This window comes from Lissotriton vulgaris, chromosome 3_1, assembly GCF_964263255.1.
Source record: "Lissotriton vulgaris chromosome 3_1, aLisVul1.2, whole genome shotgun sequence".
NCBI classification, from domain to species: Eukaryota; Metazoa; Chordata; class Amphibia; order Caudata; family Salamandridae; genus Lissotriton; species Lissotriton vulgaris.
The window spans coordinates 1,029,797,366-1,029,818,292 of record NC_141689.1 but is presented as its reverse complement, the minus strand read 5'-3'; the positions used below and the strand labels follow the sequence as shown (position 1 = coordinate 1,029,818,292).

Below are 20,927 nucleotides of genomic sequence, written 5' to 3'. Positions count from 1 at the left end.
TTGGGTCTCGCCACGTCTTTTTCGGCTATCTTGCTGGATCCAGGGCGTCTACATACCTCAAATATTTTCGGGTGTGCTTCCCCGGAATTGGCGAGATCCCTCCACGCAAGGGCAGGCTCGGCTTGAAGCAGTGGTTCCGCTCGTCGGAGCAATTTTCAGACACTCTAGGAAAGAGTTGCCGTCGGAGCCCCTGGAGGACCGGAAGTTCGGACGGCTATTCGGGGAAGGACCAAAGCGGTTCCAGGTCAGAGGTCAGCGGCAGCTGGCCGAAGACGGAGCCGTAGCGGGATACCTGACAACGCCGTCAGAGCTCCGTGGAATATCCTGTGTGGAGTGTGCAAGGCGCCTAGCCCCCCCGCATTGTTCGGTAAGGAGTATTGGTGCCTGATTTAATTGACTTGCCTGAAAATAGTATACACCATGTCTGCGGACACTGTAAGGGGGCGTGTGGAGGCATCGAGGGGTATGTTCTCGGACTCTCCAGCTGGGGAGTCCGTTCCTGACACAGCTTCGAGCGCACAACCGGAACCTAACAACAGCGCTAAGGAGTTATTTAAAGCATTGGAGAAGTTCTTTACAAGTGAACAGGCAAAATGGTGGGAACATGGCTCTCTGTCAGGATATTTGGAGGTCGGTAGGGTGCCACGAGGCTTAAGGATAATGCTGGCCCCCTCATATGAAAACCCTGACCCGGCTATGCTCGCTGCCTGGGCCCAATGTAATCTGGATTCGTCACGACGACTAATTAAAATTCTCGTACAATACGCGGAGAGTGACAGAACAAAACTCTTGGCTGAAATTCACTAGAATCAATGGAGAAATTGAAAAACTACCTACCTCGCCTGCTATAACAAAATATAGGGAGGATATGGTTGCGAGATTAAAACGTGAAGAAGATATAATTAAAAAACGCTAAGTGTTTACATTTCAACGTGATCGATTGGATTACGAGCATGGCCAAATTTTCACATTCTCCAAAAAATATGACAACATTAAAGCACGACAACAACAAACAAAGACTTTTAAAACAATTTCCACAACACCATTGGCTAGTAATGAACAGGTTGAGGCATCATCAATTTCTGAGGAAAGCTCACAAGTGGACAGTGAGTCTGACAATGAGGCAAAGCGACATCAAAGGTCGGGTTTTCGCAAGTTTACTCTGGCACAGGAGCTGGAGGTAGTTCGAGAAGACCGAAAAATGACCCTTCGCTCTGGTACCCAGGGAGCCGCCGCAAACAAATCCTCAATAGGAAACGCACCGAGAGGAGGTGGTGCAATAAGAGGAGGAAACGCTGGTGGCAGACAAAAGAAACAACGGGCGAAATGGCAACAAAAACAGGCACAGAAACAATAGATGCCAAAACTGTGGTCAACCTTTCAGATGTAGTGCTCACCCCAGGCGAAACAGCTATTTTATTGCTGGGCCTGACATACAGCGCCCATGGGGATTTTGACTATGCGAGCACCAAAATTGATCTATTTAAATATGTTCGAAAATTGAAACTAAAAAAGTACCACCGTACTCACAGAACCAAAGAAACAGGTCCTTTGCTGCCATCAACTCCCGTACCCCACAGTCCACCAATTATGGGGCAAGCATTAACTCAAGAGCTCATGGAACTTCAAAATGAATAATGGTCTATTCAATTGTTCCCCGGCCGGGGTCCAACTTCAGCAATAGAAAAAACTCCCTTCAAGCCTAAATCTAAATTCTGTTCTCTGATGCTAAAGGACAATTTCTATTTGTTTCATGACAGAGTTTCTTCAGAACTTAAAACCTTGCAAATCAAGATTGCTAATGCTACCAGAAGACGAAATTACCAAGACATGGAATACCACAAATTGATTAAAAAACTGAGATCCAACAAAAACGTAATCATTCGCCAATCTGACAAGGGAGGCAATGTGGTCTTATGGCCCCATAAAATGTACATGGAGGTAGCTCTTAATGAGCTTAATAATCGTGATTGCTACAAAAGAACTAACATTAATGAAGTACAGTTGGCTAGCAACACAATTAACTCCAAATTGCTGGCATGGAGGAGTAAGGGCTTACTGACGATGGATGAATACAAGTATTTAAAAAAGGACTATCCATCCACCCAGTTATGTACTTTATCCCCAAAATTCATAAAGACTGCCAACAACCACCTGGCCGACCCATTATATCTGCCCGAAATAGCATTTTGGAGAATGTTGGGAGGTACACTGACTAGTTTTTGCAAGAGCATGTTAGATCTCTGCCTTCGTTTATCTTATTATACCGGTGACTTGCTCAAGAAAATTTCAAAATTCTAATGGGAATCCAACTATTTACTTGTGTCACTTCATGTGACATCTCTGTACACAAGTATCGTCCATATGGATGGAACTAGAGCAGTCCAACATTTCTTAAATAAGAGACCCGTGTATCTTCAAGAACATTCCAAAATGATTATTGCAATGATCAACATGTGTCTGGACAATAATGTGTTCCTCTTCTCTAACCAATTGTTTTTGCAGACCAGGGGTGTGGCTATGGGGGCCTGCTTCTCTCCCAGTTATGCCTGTCTCCACTTGGGCTACTGGGAGGAGCAGGTCTTCATACCCGATTTTTATTTGATTATGAATACTAAAGTAAAAACCTGGTTGAGGTACATCGATGACCTCTTTTTTGTTTGGGAAGGTTCTGCTAGTGATGCTGTTGCATTCATTGACCAGCTGAATGTTAATAACCTTAATTTGAATTTCACTAGCAGTATCAGTGATAAGTCTATCGTCTTTCTGGATGTGGAAATCTTTGTGGAAAATGGTCTATTGGAAACTAAACTGTACCGTAAGCCTACGGCAGGCAATACGGTGTTGCATGCTGCAAGTCATCATCCGGCTCACCTGATAAGAAGCATCCCCTATGGGGAGATGCTTCGCATCAGAAGAATTTGCAGCAGCAACCCCGATTGTCTTAAAGCGCAGAATGACTGTAAAAACAGATTTCTGAGTAGAGGCTATTCAACAGCTATTGTTAACAAAGCGATCACTAGAGCCAATAAATGGGAAAGAGCGCAGTTACTGGCCCCTGACAACGCCAACTCTAAAGTTTCCAAAAAAGTGGTTGATAATGAAACACGTTTGATAATAGGCTTCAACAACCAACACCAGACCATCCATAAAATTGTAAAGAACCACTGGTCTTTGATCACTAGTGATCCAATAGTGGGCAATATGTTTACCAAATCTCCCTGCATTACCTATAGAAAAGCTAGATCTATGCAGGATAGTCTTGTCTCAAGCAGTCCTGAAATAGTCACGGGCACGTGGCTTGATGGTAGTAAGGGCTTCTTGAGATGTTCTGTGTGTAAAGCCTGCAAAAATGGTATAAGTAAATCTGAATACATGACCCCTCTGTCCCCTAATCCTACAAAAATCAGAGGGAAATACACTTGCAGGTCAGAATATGCAGTCTACGTTTTAGAATGCCCCTGTGGCCTTAGATATGTGGGGAGCACCAGGCCACAAGTTTATAAGCGCATCTTACAGCATCTCAGGGCCATCACCAATGCTGATCCAGCTTATCCTGTAGCCAGGCATTTCGAGCTGGTACATGCGAAAAATGCTTCTGGCTTACTATACTATGTGATAGATACGGTTTCCTCCCCAGAGAAGAGGCGGTGACAGGGAAGCCCTTTTGAGAAAATTGGAAACCAGACATATTATTCTGTTAGATTCGAGAATGCCCAATGGATTAAATACTAGTGAGGATTGTCATAAGTATCTTTAATTGACATTTTTTCTGTACTTCCAACTAATGTCTATTGTTGTCTTTTATAAATTATAACTCTGCAAATATCAAATCAAAGTTATGTTTAAATATAAATTTTATATCTATGAACTAACCCCTCTCATTCCCCACATGAATTCACAAACCTGATTAATACAATCTGTATTTGATTTTAATTCGCTGGTAGCACAATTTCTGGATCCGTTACCAACAACGCACTTTATTGTATTTTGCACGAGGGCATCTGTTGTACATGTAACATCCTTAGCCCACTTGGGCTTCATCCACAATTATTCTTTTCCGCCCACGAGGTTAACTCTCTCTTGGACGGTGAAGTCAAGAACGGGGTTTTGACCCCTGTTGCAAATTGCATACGGTGGGACATTAAACAATATTATTACTGTACAGACAATAATAATAGGATGTTTTAGGTTGAGCGCTGGCAATGTATTAGGAATATTTATTTTTTAAAACATTCAATTATTTATGTGTTTTATCATTATTCTTATTTGTCTTTGCGGTTTTACCTAAATTTTGTACATAGATATGAGAAGACTATTATATTTATTTATTTATATAATTGTAAATATCAATGTCACTCTACCTCGTTTGTAAATACATAACACACATTATGTTTCAATTGTGTACAGTAACTTTACTATGTTTAGTAAGTAACGGCTCATTTTCACTTTACAAAGGGCAGTCAGCCCCCATGACGGTGTCATGTGATTATGGCTTCGTTAAGCCGAAACGCGTCATGGCAGTTTGGTGTTGGGCACTTAAATAAATATTCTGCACTAATTTTGGGTCTCGCCTCATCTTTTTCGGCTATCTTGCTGGATCCAGGGCGTCTACATTATATATATATATATATATATATATATATATATATATATATATATATATATATATATATATATATATATATATATATATATATATATATATATATATATATATATATATATATATATATATATATATATATATATATATATATATCCAAAACTTGCAGAGACCCATTGAAAGAACTGCTACTCGAGGTAGGTAAGTCACAATTTTAATGGCAGTCTGCTGGCAGTTTCCCTGAAGGCTGAATGACTCCAAAAAGTTCCTCTGCCAAACGCGTTTCGAGAGCGCCATGCTCTCTTCTTCAGTGGCATGTGTAAAGCTACTCGGAAGCACAGTCAATAAATATCACCTGCCTGTAGGGGCGTGGCTGACGGTACGGCCTTGTGGTTAATGAAGTCCCCAGTGGGTGTGCTTCGTTGTTCTGCATGTGTACCATGAATTAAAACCCAAGTGGGTGGGGGTCACCCAGACTCCGGTCCGCTGCCCTGCTTTGTGGCTGTCTTTGTGAGCAGAGCGAACGCCATCCTGCACTGGTGCATGCTCACCTTCAATCCCTGGAACTCGGCGCCATGTGGAACCTGTCAGGACCAGCATAACAGAGGTGAGCAGTTCTTGTTGCGACCGGGACAGCCGCCTTAAATCCATAACTTGCACAGACCCATTCAAAGAACTGCCACTCGAGGTAGGTAAGTCACAATTTTAATGGCAGTCTGCTGGCAGTTTCCCTGAAGGCTGAATGACTCCAAAGTTTGTCCAAGGGACGAAAGAGCACTGCACAGCAGGACGCTTTTCACAAAGCTTTAATTAATTGCAGGAGCAAACGCTGGTCAAGGATGTGCAGATTTCTTAATGCCTAACGCTTTTCGAGTTTCCTGACTCTTGATCACAGGCAGAATGCCGGCGTTGTGGAACAGCAGCGGTTTTCGGTGATTAAATCCCTTTGGTGGGATCTCGCAGGTGAGAAACTTCACTCAATGCACTATGGGCATTGTAGTGCTGCTTTTCCCTCATTTTTACCCTCTGGTGGGTTTGTTCCGTTTTTTGCCACATTTCTTCATTTTGAATCCTTCCCTCTGGTGGGCTCTGTCATCCGAGGCCAGCTTCATTTTCAGTGCCGCTGTGACCGCAAAATGGGGCTTCGAACAGTTCTGTGCCCCAACGGCTCCATACTTTATTTTGATGGCTGTGCTTGCTTTCACAGTGGGACAGCGGTTAATATATTGCCAAAGTTTGTCCAAGGGACGAAAGAGCACTACACAGTAGGACGCTTTTCACAAAGCTTTAATTAATTGCAGGAGCAAAGGCTGGTCAAGGATGTGCAGATTTCTTAAACCCTTCGCCGCTGGGCTAATTCCCCTGCGGCGCTGGGGGGAGGAGAGGCGCGCGCAGCACCACCATGCTTGTGACTAGCTCGGCTCGTCACGCTGCACGGTGGCGCTGTGCTCATGACGAGCTGAGCTCGTCATGACCACACCCGTTTAATGGAACGCTCAGCACTGCGGAGGAATTAGCCCTGCGTGTGACCGCCGCGCGTGTCATGACGAGCTAAGCTCATCATGAGCACACGGCCACCATGCCTTGAGTACGGAAGGAGTTAATGCCTAACGCGTTTCGAGTCTCCTGACTCTTGATCAGAGGCAGAATGGCGACGTTGCGGAAGGCCTAATTAATTTTTTTTAAATATTGGGACTACTATTGCCACCTTCCACGAGGCTGTGGGTTACCCAACTATGGTCGCCCTGATCACTTTGATTAAAATTGGAATTCAGGATGCGCTCATCTCTTTAAACAGGTCCATAGGAACTCTGTCCAGGGCGTTTTCCCCAGGGACTTTATTGACATTTAACACTTCCATGGACATGCTAAGCTCTGTGTCAGCCTGTGGATCATAAGATTATTATTACCAAGAGATGGAAGTAACATCATGGTTCTTTGGGTTAAAAATGGCTGAAAAGTGGTCTACCCTTATCTAGACTGGAATATGAGAGACCATAAATGTTTTTTGATAACCTGAAAAAAGGGTGGTTTACCACCTTCCAAAAACAGTACAGTCTCTATTAATCCCTGCAGATTGTAGTTCTACCAAAGCTTTAAACCTTATTTCTGCTTTTCTATTTTCTAGGATTTCTATGTACTCTATTCCAATGCAGTAAACCTCTTCCTTAGGTCTGGGAAGTTTAGAAAGTGCCTCTTAAGCCGTTTGACTTCCACTACAATCAAGATTAAACCAATTTAATAAGGGATTATGTTCAGGTGGTTTATTAACAGATAGCTTTTTGGATTCAGAGGTGCAAAGGGATTTATAAGCATCTGTGATTGTCTCCCTATTTACCTTATCCACCTTCTCCCACTTTATCTTTACACCTTTATTCTGTGAATATTCAGGTGTCGGATTATCCTCTGATTCTCTTTCATCTGATATATTTAAATCAAGAGAGATAGTTAATGAATTATCCTCGCTGATGCAGGTGGCAATTACATCATAGTCCCTAAGCAGAGGCATTAGACCTAGTGAGAAAATTAAATTATCAATGGAATCATATCATCGATATTACTGCCTCCTTTAAATGTCCGTGGAAATGGTGCATCAGAGGATATGTACTCACTGCCAAAAACTAGATTCCTAGACATTATCATTGTGTTTAATGCCTGCCTGTATGGAACGTGTCTGAAGTGGGGTATATCCATCCCCTTTGTAATCTTTGGGCCACACGCTAGGAAATTGCTATTATTACAGGGTTGAAGGTTAAAATCGACCCCACCCATGATTTGTAAAATCTCGTTGTTATGCGTTTCTGCAACATTCACCACACTACTTTCCAATTCTTCTATCACAGTGGTGGAATACACATAAAAATGTTTCTATAAACATGTATCGAATAATATCATCATACACTTTTTGTAATACAAACAGTAGCATTTGTTAATAAGCATTGGAATTTTGAGCACTCCATTGAAGACAATACAGTGCTCTGGGCTTTTAATCGCTGGTAGAAACCCAGAGCATCAATATTCCAATGTTTGTTCACATCAACAGCTGTGAACAAAGGCCTTACGGAGCCTGAGGGGATTTCAGCCTCCTCAGGTTCTGTGAAGCCTTTGTTTTGCAAATGAGCATGTTCTAATTACTTTAGAGCCCTCCATAGCAGTTTCTCCTGGGCATTAAAGGCCCGCTCCTTTGTTAACACTGGAGCGAGACTTTAATGCCCAGTAGAGCCCACTGTGGTGGGCTCTAAGGCTGTGTTAAAACTTATTTCCTTCACTGTCACTTTGGTTAGAATAATTGAAATCAAGGTGGTCAGCCCCCTTTTGGCTGTTCCCGAGTGGACTGGACTTGCAGGGCTGCATAGATAGTAAAAGCTATTTAGAGTAAAAGCTTCAAGAGCCAAAGATTTTGTAGGCAGCTTTATATCATAATTTAAATCTGAATATAATGCAATTAATTTAATTTGTAATCTTTGGTCTGTATCTTTATGTTACAGAATTTTAAAAAAGTTTTTAAAAAGTAGAATTGTGTTAATTTATGTGTGCCTTAGACAGAACAGGTATAGCATGGATGAAGTCCCAACAGAAACTATTCTCAAATTATAAACAAACATTCAATGTGGAACCTTGATCTGAAACCACTTAAAGGGGACACACCTACATATAATAACCTAACATACCACACATCTTAGTCCCAACAAAACAGGCACAACATAACCAGCAACAAGTAGCAGCACACAAAATAGCACAACGAACAATAATCAACAAGATCATAAACATCTACATAAATAAGAAATATATGATTGAATTAAGAATGGTAGAGGGGTCAGACAAGGGTGCATCCTGGCCCCTCTACTAGTTACCTTGTATATTAACGCTATAGATAAATCCATGGACACTGCTACTCTGGACGTTCCGCGTGTAGGGGACAGTACCATCCCGGTTCTCCTATACGCGGACGATGCGGTCCTATTAGCTCGCACCCTTATAGGCCTACAGAGACTATTAAACGCCTTTGGGGGGTTCATGGACTCTCTGGACCTGGTAGTAAACATCTCAAAATCCCATACAATGTCAATGGGGTTACGTAAGAACAAAGTAAGGACTTTTTATTGCAAGGGGGCGGAGGTTACAAGGGTGAGGGTTTTTACTTATCTGGGGGCACTGTTTGATGACCGCTGCTCCTGGGCTCCCCAGTTTTTAGCGAAAAAAGCTGCCTTAGGAAGATCAACATCAGCAGTTCTAAGATTTGCACAGCGGTTAGCGGGAAGGCCCTGTGAAGTGATTCTCTCTATTTATAAAGCAAAATGCTTGGCAGCAGCGCTGTATGGTGCAGCTATATGGGGGTACAAACAAGTGGAAGAGATACAGAAGGTGGAACATACTTTTTTTCGCTCTCTTTTATCTATTCCCCAATCTTCAACCACGTTTGCCACCCACCAGGAGCTGGGGATGGGGTATTTGTGTGACGAGATTAGTTTGGCCCCCCCCTTATTTGTTGGCTAAAAACCTGGCTTAACCCAGAATTAATTTTAAACCGACGGATTTTTAAAGATTGTGTTGGGCTAGAAAAGAGGAATGAAATACAGTGGCTCTTTTATATTAAAGCTATGTTTGCGAAACTTGGGCGCCCAGATCTTTTTGAAAAACCAGAGGGTATTGTTAAAGGGGACATCAATTGGGTTAAAGAGCAATTCCTGTCCTAAAGGTCACAGGAACGGGAGGGTGAGGAATTAAAAAAACCTCTTGTTAGGGCTCATTTTCTATTAGTTACATCGCCATCTATTGAGCCCTACCTAAAGCTAGTAACAAAGGCCTTACCATCGCTGGTTGCCAACTAAATTTCGTTTTAACCTGATTCATCTTTTATTGGGATCTTTCGAAGGGTGGAGTAAGCCTGAGGATATCGCACTTTGTAATTGTGAAGGCAGCTCAATGCAAGATACCATGCATTTTACACTTTTTTGCGGTCATTATTGTGAAATTAGAATTAAATTTATAACGCCGCTATTAAAAGGGAAGGGGTTTTTACAGGCTACGCCTGCTTTATTCTATTTACAACTGTTGGATAACCCCTAGAACATCTTTAATATCGCAAGTTATTTTGTAGCAGCTGTCAGGTTGAAAAAATTAAGATGTTCAAATATGACTGAATTATGAATTCCTACCTTTTCTAACCGTCTTATGGTTTTCATTACTCCTGCAATTTTTTATATTTTTTAATATTTTAAATGTATTTTATGAATTGTGTAATTCGATTGTGTACCTTTTATGATTTTAATTAATCGATTAACGTGGTTTTGACTTGACTTGAATTAAGAATTTCACAATAGATATAATATCATGAGATATCAGAATACAAGATGGCAAACACCATTCTCATTTACCAAAACTATATTGCTAAAATTCCAAACCCTCCCATCTTCTATTTGAACTGAACCATTAGTCACTTTAACATCTTTCTGGGGAACACTGTACTTGCTGTGCTCTTTCCTTCCCTTTGGTAACTTCCCATGAACCATGTTGCCAACCCTGACAATCAATGTTTTCACATTTCTTTTTCTGTCAAAATATTCTTTGCACTTGTATTGTTCTCTCACTTACCTTTCCTTTGCCCATTCCACAATCAACCTACCAGATACCCTAAATGAATTTTCTCTACTTACTACTCACGGAGAACATGGTTTTCGTTTGTGAAAAACTCAAACAGGGTAACACCGTTTGTCGATTGTGAAATAAATCTGTACAGCACAACATGGTGAAACACTGCATCTTTCTAACTCCTTCCACAGCTTTTCGCCATTTGAATAGTCTCCTTAAGCATCCTAATGAACTTGACAATCATACCATTTGTTTGAGGCAGTGCACACCTTTTATGGACAATGCCTCTTATTCAAAAGCTCTGACATGACAGCCCGCATCAACTGAACTTCATTATCCGTTAGCAGGGCTTTAGGATTACTTTCTCTTGCAAAACTCTTTGATAAGAACTTAATCACAGGAATAGTAGAAATATCACAAGCAACTTTCCCCTCTGGCCATCTAGAATACATGTCAAAAATAATGAAAATGTACTCAACACCCTCCTTATATTAAAAGCAATTTCATCTCATGGATGACTCGTCAGCTTCCTAATAATCATGGTGGCAGGTCTCAGCTTTTTGGATTGGTAGCTTAACCTACCATCTAAGCATTCTCTTATCAACCTCTGTGTCGGAAGATCAATCCCAGGCCACCATTAAGACATTCTTAAATGCTCCTTAGTCTTGCTGACTCCCTAATGCCTTCTATTGGCAAAAGTCATCAATCGTTCATGCTCACTTTCTGGGGCCTCTAAGCGTGAACTTCTGAACAACAACCTGCCTTCAACATAGAGCTCATGAAGAATCTGTTCACTCCACTCACAGTTCTTACCATATTTGGGATCATAAACTTCAACCAAAACTATTTTAACAACTCTATGCAAAACAGAGTACTTGTTCAACTGAACTAGCCATTCCTCAAGTGAGACATTCTGACGTAGCTTTCCAAACCTTGTACTCTTCATCCTTCCACCACACAAAAGCAAACTGATATTCCACAGAATCACACTGCATTCTAGACAGAAAGTAAACACACTTATTATATCTAATAGATAGGTAGCAAAAGGTTTTCATTGCATATGACGGTCTGCTGGAAAACATATCATGGCAGAATTCTTATAGAATAACATACTGATATACATACCGAAATGTACATCAGTTTGTATATATGAAGCAATAGCTCTTTTATCAATCCGAATGCTGTCTGGTGCAAATGTATCCAGGGGACATAAATGGACCATTCTCTTGTCACAAAGAATTTAAAGAAGCAGCAAAACCTGAACATGTGTGTTTTTTAATTTCACAGTGTGATCAGTGTATCCACTGACAAATACATTGCTTAGAAATGAAATTTAATTCACAAAAGAACAGATATTGCCATCATGTGAAGGTTAAATTATGGCACATTTGGGAATGTTGAGAGATACTGTGATTAGACTAAGTGAATGTCATAATATGTGCCATATTTCTCTGGCAGAATAATGATCCTTTCATTTGTAATTTGCTTCTATTTAGAGCTGGGGTACGGAAGGTTATCACCTATGGGTCATCAGCGGAGATTACTCTCAGACTGCTACAAAGGAACCCGACAGCACAGATGCAGCGCAACAGTCTGGTATCCTGCAGTTCCAGTTTATTAAGAGTTCACTGACTGTGAACCCTTGTATGGTGAGCCTGTTTTTTTGTGCTTTCTTAGCTGGTATTTACTTTTAAAATCAATTCATGCACCCACCTCACAGGCCAAAAGAACAACTTTGGAGACGTTTTTGGTCCCTGAACTAAGTGTTTTCTCAAAGGAGATTGAGCTTGCCGAGAAGCGATTATTGCTGCACTTTGGTATTGCCCCAGGCAGTTCATTATTGTCCCTCCACAAACTACCGAGCATTCTGCTGATGTACATAGTTCACTTCCTCCAAGTTTCATTGAACCACCCGCTAATGTACCTGTGGCACAGTCTGTTGTTAATCAAACTAGAAGCTCCTGTGGAGTCTTCGATGACACAACAGTGTCAAAGGCAGTAGTGCACCTTCCTGCCTAGACATGGTGGTGGGCCCACCGAGTTGGTGAACCATCCTTCGCTGACTCCAAACAATTTACAACTTATTGATTGGGATGTCATTTTAACTCAATTTGAGCTATTGGTTCAAAAATGTGTTTATCCTTTGACGGAAAAGCTACATGTATTGGAGCTTACTCTTTAGGCAATGGGGCTCAGGGAGCAAACAATGCCACAGATCAACAGACAGCTGTGCAAGGTCAACCACACAAGTCTAGTGCTGGTTCTAACTATGACAGGCCGCTTTCCAACCTCGGTGGTGACAGTTTAGGCTACTCCTCCCAGGTGTTGCATGGCTCTCTTCATCCTTGGACAGTTGTGGCAGGTGTAGGTGGGTGCGGGGGAAAAGCTATGGGGTAAGGGTTCCAAAATAGTTCTGTGAATAGAGCGGTTAGTGATTCTCAACAAGAAGCCAACTCTTCTTCCAAAGATGTCAGCCTCCAGGCCCAAGCCCGGCTAGACCTCCCCCCTGACTGTTGTCCATGCTTAGCTGTCCTTACAGGAGTACCCCCACCCCAGGACTCTAGCAGAGACTCTTATGTTGATCTTAAAAACAAAATCTGTCATTGGCTGAATCGGACTACTAACGTTAGCCTATTGGAATATAATGACATTTTGCTAATCAAGAGGGTGGATCGGAACTGTCCGAGGGCAAAGATTATCGATGGGGAATGATTTGTAATGAACTGTAGCGGCCTTGGCTTAGCTCAACAGCTGATTACCTGTGCGAGGGAGACCTACTTGAAGAAAGATGGTATTAGATTGGCCCCCCTTGCTTTTTTCTTGAGCCCGATAGGGAAGGAAGGGAGGTTGATTGTTGCCGGCCATCGGCTGGCGCTAACTCTTTGCTGACCACTTCCTCCAGTTTCTGTGCATGTGACTTCTGGTTGTGTGCATTGCCACCTAGTCATAAGGTTTCACCTATAACCTGGCTGAATGCATTGGACCATTCTGAATTGAGTGCCCCCCCACTCCACCAAATCCCAGCAATACTCTATTAGTCTCCTGGAATGTTACAGTCTTAATCTCAAAGCTCTCTTGTCCCATTTGGGGCGCATTTATAGATTCATTTGATATTTGTGCTTTCCAAGAAACGTGGCACTGGCCCCATAATTTCGTGCAGGGTATGTGAATTTTTCTGTGCCTGCTACCACCTCAAGGAAAGGCAGACCATCGGGGAGGCTTTCAGTCCGGTTCAGGACTTCTCTATGTTGTAAGTCTAAGGTTATCCCCATGGACAGTGTAGATGCCCAATTTATTGTTTTATCGTTACCTCTCTGTTGGTTTATACTATTTATATAAAGTGTATTGTAGGACCAGCAGTAGTGGAGCTGAGTACCAGGTAATTGATCTGCTGGCTGGCCATTTGACCGATCTGCAGAACTCTTTTTTTAAAGTAGTTGTGGAATACTTTAATTGTAGATATGAACCTTTGGCAGCCCCCACAAGAACACCTTTGCAACGAAGAAGACCAAGTTTGGGGTATCTTGGAAATGTTACTCCTTCCTGTAAAGCGGTGGTCTCCTGTAGTATTGCAACTGAATGCATTTACTCTCAGAAATGGCCTTCGGGCATGTAATGGAAGATCTAATTCAGACAGGGAGGGGAGAGTTATGTATAATCTACCACGCCACTCCAGCGTTATTGATTATATTCTCCTGGATATAAAACTGTGTCCAGCCTTGGTAGACGTGGCAGTATTTCAAATGCAGGATAGTGATCATAATGGTTTGAGCCTGTCACTTGTAGCCCTGTGTGACCCTCTCCCTGCAGCACCAAATGTGACTAGTATAAAAGACTAGTGCATGCCAATAATAGGTGGAGGCTTAAGTAGAGTGTGGTGGCTGAGTCACAAGAAACTCTCGAGAAGGTGCTTGGGGTTATAACTGCAGGGCTGGAGTCAAAGGCAGGTGTGATTGCAGTAATAACCTAGACCCTATGAAGAATTTGCATGCAATGCATTATTCTATGTTTGCCTCGCTCAAGGCACTACTTACAGAGGACTCCTGGGGGACAAGGAAAAAGATAAAGGAGGCCTCAAGTTATACTAAGCCTTGCCGGGAAACAATGCACTCTTTGCTAGGGTCCATAAGAGCAGGGCATAGAGATGCTAAATGGCAGCCAGGTTCCATTATAAAGCCACTATACTAAAAGAGAGTGGTCATGTGCTAAATGGTCTATGATGTTAGATGCCATTAAAAGCAAAGATCTCTATAGCTTTTGGCATTCAGTTGCAGGAGGTGACCCAGGCATATAGGCTCCACTTACTAACAATATTGTGGCAAGGGTCTGGGTTGAGCACTTTTCCAATTTGTATGCCAGAGCAGATATTCAGGTAGATTCCACTCAGAAACTGCCAGGAAGCATCCAGAAATTGACTGTCGGAGAGGCAGAATCCCAGGCTACAACTGACAATGCGAAGGTTGCCACTGCTGGCCTCATTATTGATCAATCACACTTAGATATTCCTCACATAACTGAGGTGGAGGTTTCCAATGTCCTGGACTTAATTATGCCCAGCAAAGCGCCAGGCTTGGACAAAGTGCCTGGTGACCTGTTTAAGATGTTCAAAGACATGTGGTGCCCATATTTTGTCGTCCTTTTTGCAATGCTGTCCAGTGCTCCCATGCCCTTAACATGGACTGGAGCAGAGATCGTTCCAGGTTTAAAAAAGGTTGCCGATCATCTCCTGCTAACTATAGATCTATAAGCTTTATCGAAAGTGCCCAAAAATAGTTTTCTCATATAATCCTGAATAGACTGAGTGAATGGTGATATGATGGCGGACACAGAAGTCTTGACTTCATTTCAAGCTGGATTCAAAAAAGGTATTAGCACTATTGATCAGGACTTTCGACTACAGCTGTTGTACTGGAACTATGTGTCTTTGAGGGGAGGTCGATTGTACGTAATGTTTGTAGATCTTCGATCTAGTCCCAAGAGAGTCTTTATGGAGAGCTTTTGGCGAAGATGGGAGTGCCTGCCTATCTACTAAAAGTAGGCATTAGGTTAAATACCAATAAGGTTGGATGTGGACCCACAGGCAAGCTGGCTGATCCTATACTTGTAAACGACCTGGCGATCGCACGTCGTTCATCAATGGGACTAATTGCAAAAGCTAAAACTCCAGAAATACAGTCAACCTCAACCCTAACGGCGGCGACTACGAATAGACTTAGTCTACCCAACAACGTTGATCTGTCAGCATCCCAAATATCCGTAACCCTCTCAGAATCTGACCTGGAGAATACCCCTGACATATTTCCCGATCCAACACCTGAAGAAACCAGACAAATGAGAGGAACACGGGAGGGGGCGGTAAAAAAAAGGACTGCAAAGAGTAATTCAAATCACACCATAACCTCTTTAACGTCTAAACCATCGACAACGGTCATTACCGCAAATGAGTTGATGATTCCTAACCACCCCGCTCCCCCACCCAACAACGTGGTAACAATCCACCATGTACCGCGTGACCTCTGTGATACTTTAATGCCTGATTCAATATCCACATCAAACATTGGCAGACAAAGAGAATCAGCAAGATTGATCACAGAGGTAGCCTTCCTTCTAAATTCTCATATTCGCCCTCTAGAAACAAGACTCAGTAATATAGAGAGGCAGTTAGTAAAAATCATTGGTTTCTTACAACCCGCACCTCCCCAATCCCATACCAAGCCTCCGTCAAACCCAGAGCCTTGCCTTCCTACCTCTAAGAAAACCGTCACTGTGCCCCCCCCAAAGTCTAAAAAGCAAATCACATTAAACCTTCCGGCAAATAATCCCATTCCACAAAATGTAGCTCCCACGCCCCTGGTTATTCCCTCACAAGCTAGTTCCCAACCAACATCAACCGCAAACCCTATTCCCCCGAAAACCCCTGCTCCAAAAACACCTACAACAACAAGTACCAAGCCACCTCAAATAAAAAATACCCCGAGGGGGACAACTGATCAACCACCCACCTTTAACCTACCACCTGAGGCCACTCCCTACGTGGTGGTTATGACGGGGGTTCCCGAACTCACAGGTGACGGAACCGAACCAAACTGGTCGTTAAAGAATAAGGTCCAGTTTTGGCTGAATACAAACCGTCCCGTCCCGCCACCTTGGAAAAGTAAAATAGCCTCAGTTTCTCGGACCCCGTGGGTGGGATATAGAAAAAAAACAATACGAGGAGACTGCATAGTCATCACATTCGAGGATCCCACCATAGCTGAATATATATGCTCCTGGGAATGTAACAACTTTCCCGGGGGTATTGTAACAAGACCCCTGTCTTACTTCTACCCGAAAAGGTATAATAACAGTAGCCACCAACGTAAGTTTGATAACATCTGGAAGAAGCCAATTCCCCAACCTTGGGAGCTAGAATCAGCTGCCACTAATACTATAATGCGACCCACCGAACCTACCAACTTTCGGTATCCACCTAATCGGAGTTACCATCAAAGAGAAGTCCCCTGGCAGATCGTGGGTCCCCAAAACAGTTTTCGAAGTTGGGAGCATTGGGAGAGACCACCCTACCAAGCGCTTGGTCCTAACTACGAACCCACTAGTAATGGACAACACTGGTTAGGTTTTCCGACCACGAACAGGTTCAGCGGCCTGGAAATGGTCGATTGACAAACAGCTAAACCCCCAGAACCCTTGCCAAATACGGCAGTATCCTCATATCCAAATTCTACGCCCATCCCATCCATACCACATAAGCATAAGGATGCACATGATTGCGGACCCACTCAGCTTCCCATGGTTTTCTGGAACGTTGCCGGCCTCCGTAATAAGATCGAGGACGGATCGGCAGCGGTTTTTCTGAAGGGCTTTCAATTTATTTTTCTCCAGGAAACATGGTCAACGGCAGCACTCCACCTGCTGGGATACAGAACTTTCACTTCTCCTGCCCTTCCTAGCACTTCAGGCAGACCGAAGGGGGGTCTGGCAACTTACATGGCAAATACTATTGTAGATTTAAAGATCATTAAGACAGACCTCCTTCCGAATTTTCAAATTCTTACTTTCTCTGTAGGGAAAAAAATCCGTGTTACAGCAGTAAACACATACAATAACCTGGATCTAGAAAATTTTGTGAATGTTCTCGACCAAATTCAAAACAAAATAACGGAACACATTCACTACAAACAGAAAGGGGATACCGCTCACATAATTTGGGGCGGTGATTTCAATCTTCACCCCTGCCCCATTATCGATACCTGTGGAATAGTAGATGACTCTGACAGTCCTTTAATGCACTTTATCCATCCAGATGCAGGATCCGCCATGAACAAAGTAATTGCAGACTTGGACCTGCAAATTATGAATCCCACACTACAATCAACTGATATGCTAGAGCCTACCTACAGAGGAAGGGGCCACGAAACAACAGTGGATTATATACTAGTTACAGAAGCCCTAAAACCGCAACTCGGACCATTTAAAATCTTAGAAAATTGCCTCAGCGATCACTCAGCGCTAAGTCTAAACCTCCAAATACATCTCTCGAACTCTCCGATGGTAACCATAGCCAACACCTTATCTCAGAATAGGCTCGAGCTGAACAAGACCAATGGCTTTACTATCAAATGGGAGAAAGTGGATCCCAATATTCTAACGAAAAAACTAGTTACTCTTGCGTACAAAAACATTTTGGTCTGTTTAGATCCTCAAGCAGAGGCTAATCAAATACTGGAAAACTTCAATGCCATCATAGAACTTGTCAAAAGCCTATTAACCAGAACTCTCAAACAAAACAATAGAAAGACCACAGGCTGGTTTAGTCGAGACTGCACGAAAGCACAGTCTATTCTGAGGAAAGCTCTTAGGGAACCCAACAGAGATGCAAGAAAGATCCAAAAACTCAGAAGAGAATACTCTACTATTAGAAAGACGAGGAAAAAAGACCTAAAAACATCCTTGTGGAAGGCCTTACACGAGAGTGCACTCTCGAAGAACTCCCAGGCTTTCTGGAAACTAGTCAAATCGCCTTTTCTATCTAACACAACTGGACCAAAAATAGACGTGGCCATAGACGAGGCTACATGGATGAGCCATTTTTCGAAAATCTTTCAAACTGTATCTAATAGAGGTCTGCATCAGCCTAGCTGCAACCCAGTCACTTTCCCAATACACCTGGAAGTTGACCTTCAAGATTTCGAAAAAGCGTTATCCTTAAGTAGACCCTGGCCCTGACGGGGTTCCCGTCGACCTATTTAAATTTCTTCCCGACTTGTAGATTCCAATAATCACGAGGGTCTGTTTCGCAACCATGGAACTCGGACTGCTGGACTCATGGTCATCGTCAATAATGGTCCCCATTTTTAAGAAGGGGGATAGGCAAGATGTCAAGTGCTACCGCCCAATCTCCCTTCTTGACTCTCTGGGCAAAGTAGTGGGCAGAGTCCTCCTTGGTAAGCTGCAACAGTGGGTGGCTGACGAAAACATCCTCTCAGACCTACAGTTCGGCTTCAGGGAGGGCTTTGGAACCATCGAGCAAGCTTTAAACCTCTCTTTGCTCATTTCTAAGTACACATTGGCAAAATCAGGTTCTATTTTTATGACATATGTGGATCTCTCCTCCGCATTTGACTGTGTCTCACAAACCAAGCTCTGGTCATTGCTAAGCAAGATGGGAGTAGACCCTCCTCTCCTAGACTTCTTAAGAGAACTCTACAGCGGGGCCACAGCGAGAGTGAGGTTCGGGACAGGAGGAGAACTGACAGCACCATTCAGGGTAGAGCGGGGAGTGAGGCAAGGCTGTGTCCTCGCCCCCTTTCTTTTTTCTTTATACACCAACGGTCTGGAGGAGTGTATGTTGAAGGGGGGAAGAGACCTCCCGAAAGTAAAAGATCGCCCAATCCCCGCCCTGCTCTACGCGGACGATGCTGTCATTTTAGCCCGAACTCCAATTGAACTACAGAAATCTTTAACCAAATATGCAGACTTCATGGCAGCTCTGGATCTGCATATTAATGTTAAAAAAACCTTCACTATGGTAGTCGGTGGCTCAAAAAAACCCGCAAAATCCATCTTTTTAAAAGACCAAAAAATTGAGAGAACCTCGCAATACCCCTATTTGGGTATCATGATTGACGATGCCCAAAATTGGAAGCCGGCGGTAGAAGCGAGGAGGCACCTTTTTAAAAGAGCGAACATGGCCCTAATAAAATTCTCCAGCAAACTTGGGAAAAACCCCCCAGTGGAACTGTTGCAAATATATGCGGCGAAGTGCCAATCCACAGCTTTATATGGTGCAGGAATCTGGGGTCATACAAACACCGTCCCAATCCAAAAAGAGGAAAACATCTTCACGAGATTCCTTCTCTCTACACCACGAGGCACTTCCATCTATGCCTCGCACATAGAATTGGGAATCCCATTTATCGAAGACTTGATAAAAATCCAACCTCTAATGCTTTGGAGAAGAGTCTGGTTATCTGATGAAAATAACCTGACAAAAAATATTATACAAGACATCATGGAGTTGGACCATGCTAAAAAAATTCCTTGGATTTCTTACATTAGAAATTTTCTACAAGATCTGGGATTTGAGAAATACTATTATAACCCAGAACTAATGAAAGAAATCTCTAAAAAAGATCTAAAACAGGTAGCATTGAGTCACTTGGATTCCCTGAGACTAACAACGCTGACTACAAAAAAATCTGTCATGCATGCAATTACCATTCAGCAGACCATGAAAATTCAGCCATATCTCACCCTAGGGATTTCCACCTACGAGATGATGCTTCTAACAAGGTTCAGGTTGAACTTATTTTTCAGACTGGTGACCTTCCCTGAAAAGAACAATTGGAGTACTGATATGGCATTGTGTCCCTGCGACGAACACTCTCAACAGACCACTATCCATACAGTACTCTTCTGTAAGTTCTATCAACCGCACCGAAAAATTTGGCTCATTCCCCTATTAAAAAAATGGGGCCATAGACAATGCCGCCCAGCGATGTTATCTCTTCAATTTTTGGACTCAGAATGCACGGTATATCATGTATTACATTTTTTAAAATCCATCATGAGACACAGAAACAATCTGTAAAACTGTAACCTTCCAGCTTTTGCCATGTTTTCCAAATTGCCTAAAAAGTTTTTGTCCGAGCTAAGAATTCAAATGTTTAAATTCAATTTAAAAAAAAAAATTTTTTAAAGTATTTTAAACTGTTATCTTTTATGGCTTTTCGAATTGTAAAAACTGAATAAAGATTATTATTATTATTATACTTGTAAAGCGGGAAGAGGAAGCAAGGAGGGGGTTGAGGCAGGGGTGGGTACTGGCCCCAACCCTCTTCGTCCTTTATTTTAATAATTTTGTTTCATATCTGGAGATATGTGAGAAGGATGTTCCATCTCTTGCCAGGGTGACAGTGCGGATGTTTGTGGATGACACCCTTTCGCTATCCAAATCTCCCATGGGCATTCAAAAACACTTGGATGGCTTTGGAGTCTTCTGCAAGCAGCGGGCAGAGAGATCAACCTTGGCAAGACTAAGTAAATGGTGTTTAATCCCTGCCCCACAACCCACTCGAATCCCACCCTCAATGGTGAAAGTTTGGAGCGTGTTTGAGTGTTCGATTGCTTAGGGGTGACCTTATCGGATCGCTTTGATTGGCCATTCCATGTTCAGAATTGAAAAATTAAGCTTGAGCAATACTGTGGGGGTATTCTGATGGCCCTGAGC

General features: G+C 42.7%; 1 protein-coding gene across 2 annotated transcripts in view; it reads left to right on the top strand.

Annotated features, from left to right (window-relative positions):
• RIC1 (RIC1 partner of RAB6A GEF complex) overlaps window positions 1-20,927 on the top strand; it is a 979,735-nt gene that overhangs the window by 622,077 nt on the left and 336,731 nt on the right. For both annotated transcript variants that reach the window (XM_086961422.1, XM_086961421.1), the window contains exon 11: window positions 11,695-11,847. In XM_086961422.1, the coding sequence (XP_086817548.1) occupies window positions 11,695-11,847 (153 nt within the window). The remainder of the gene's footprint in view (window positions 1-11,694; window positions 11,848-20,927) is intronic.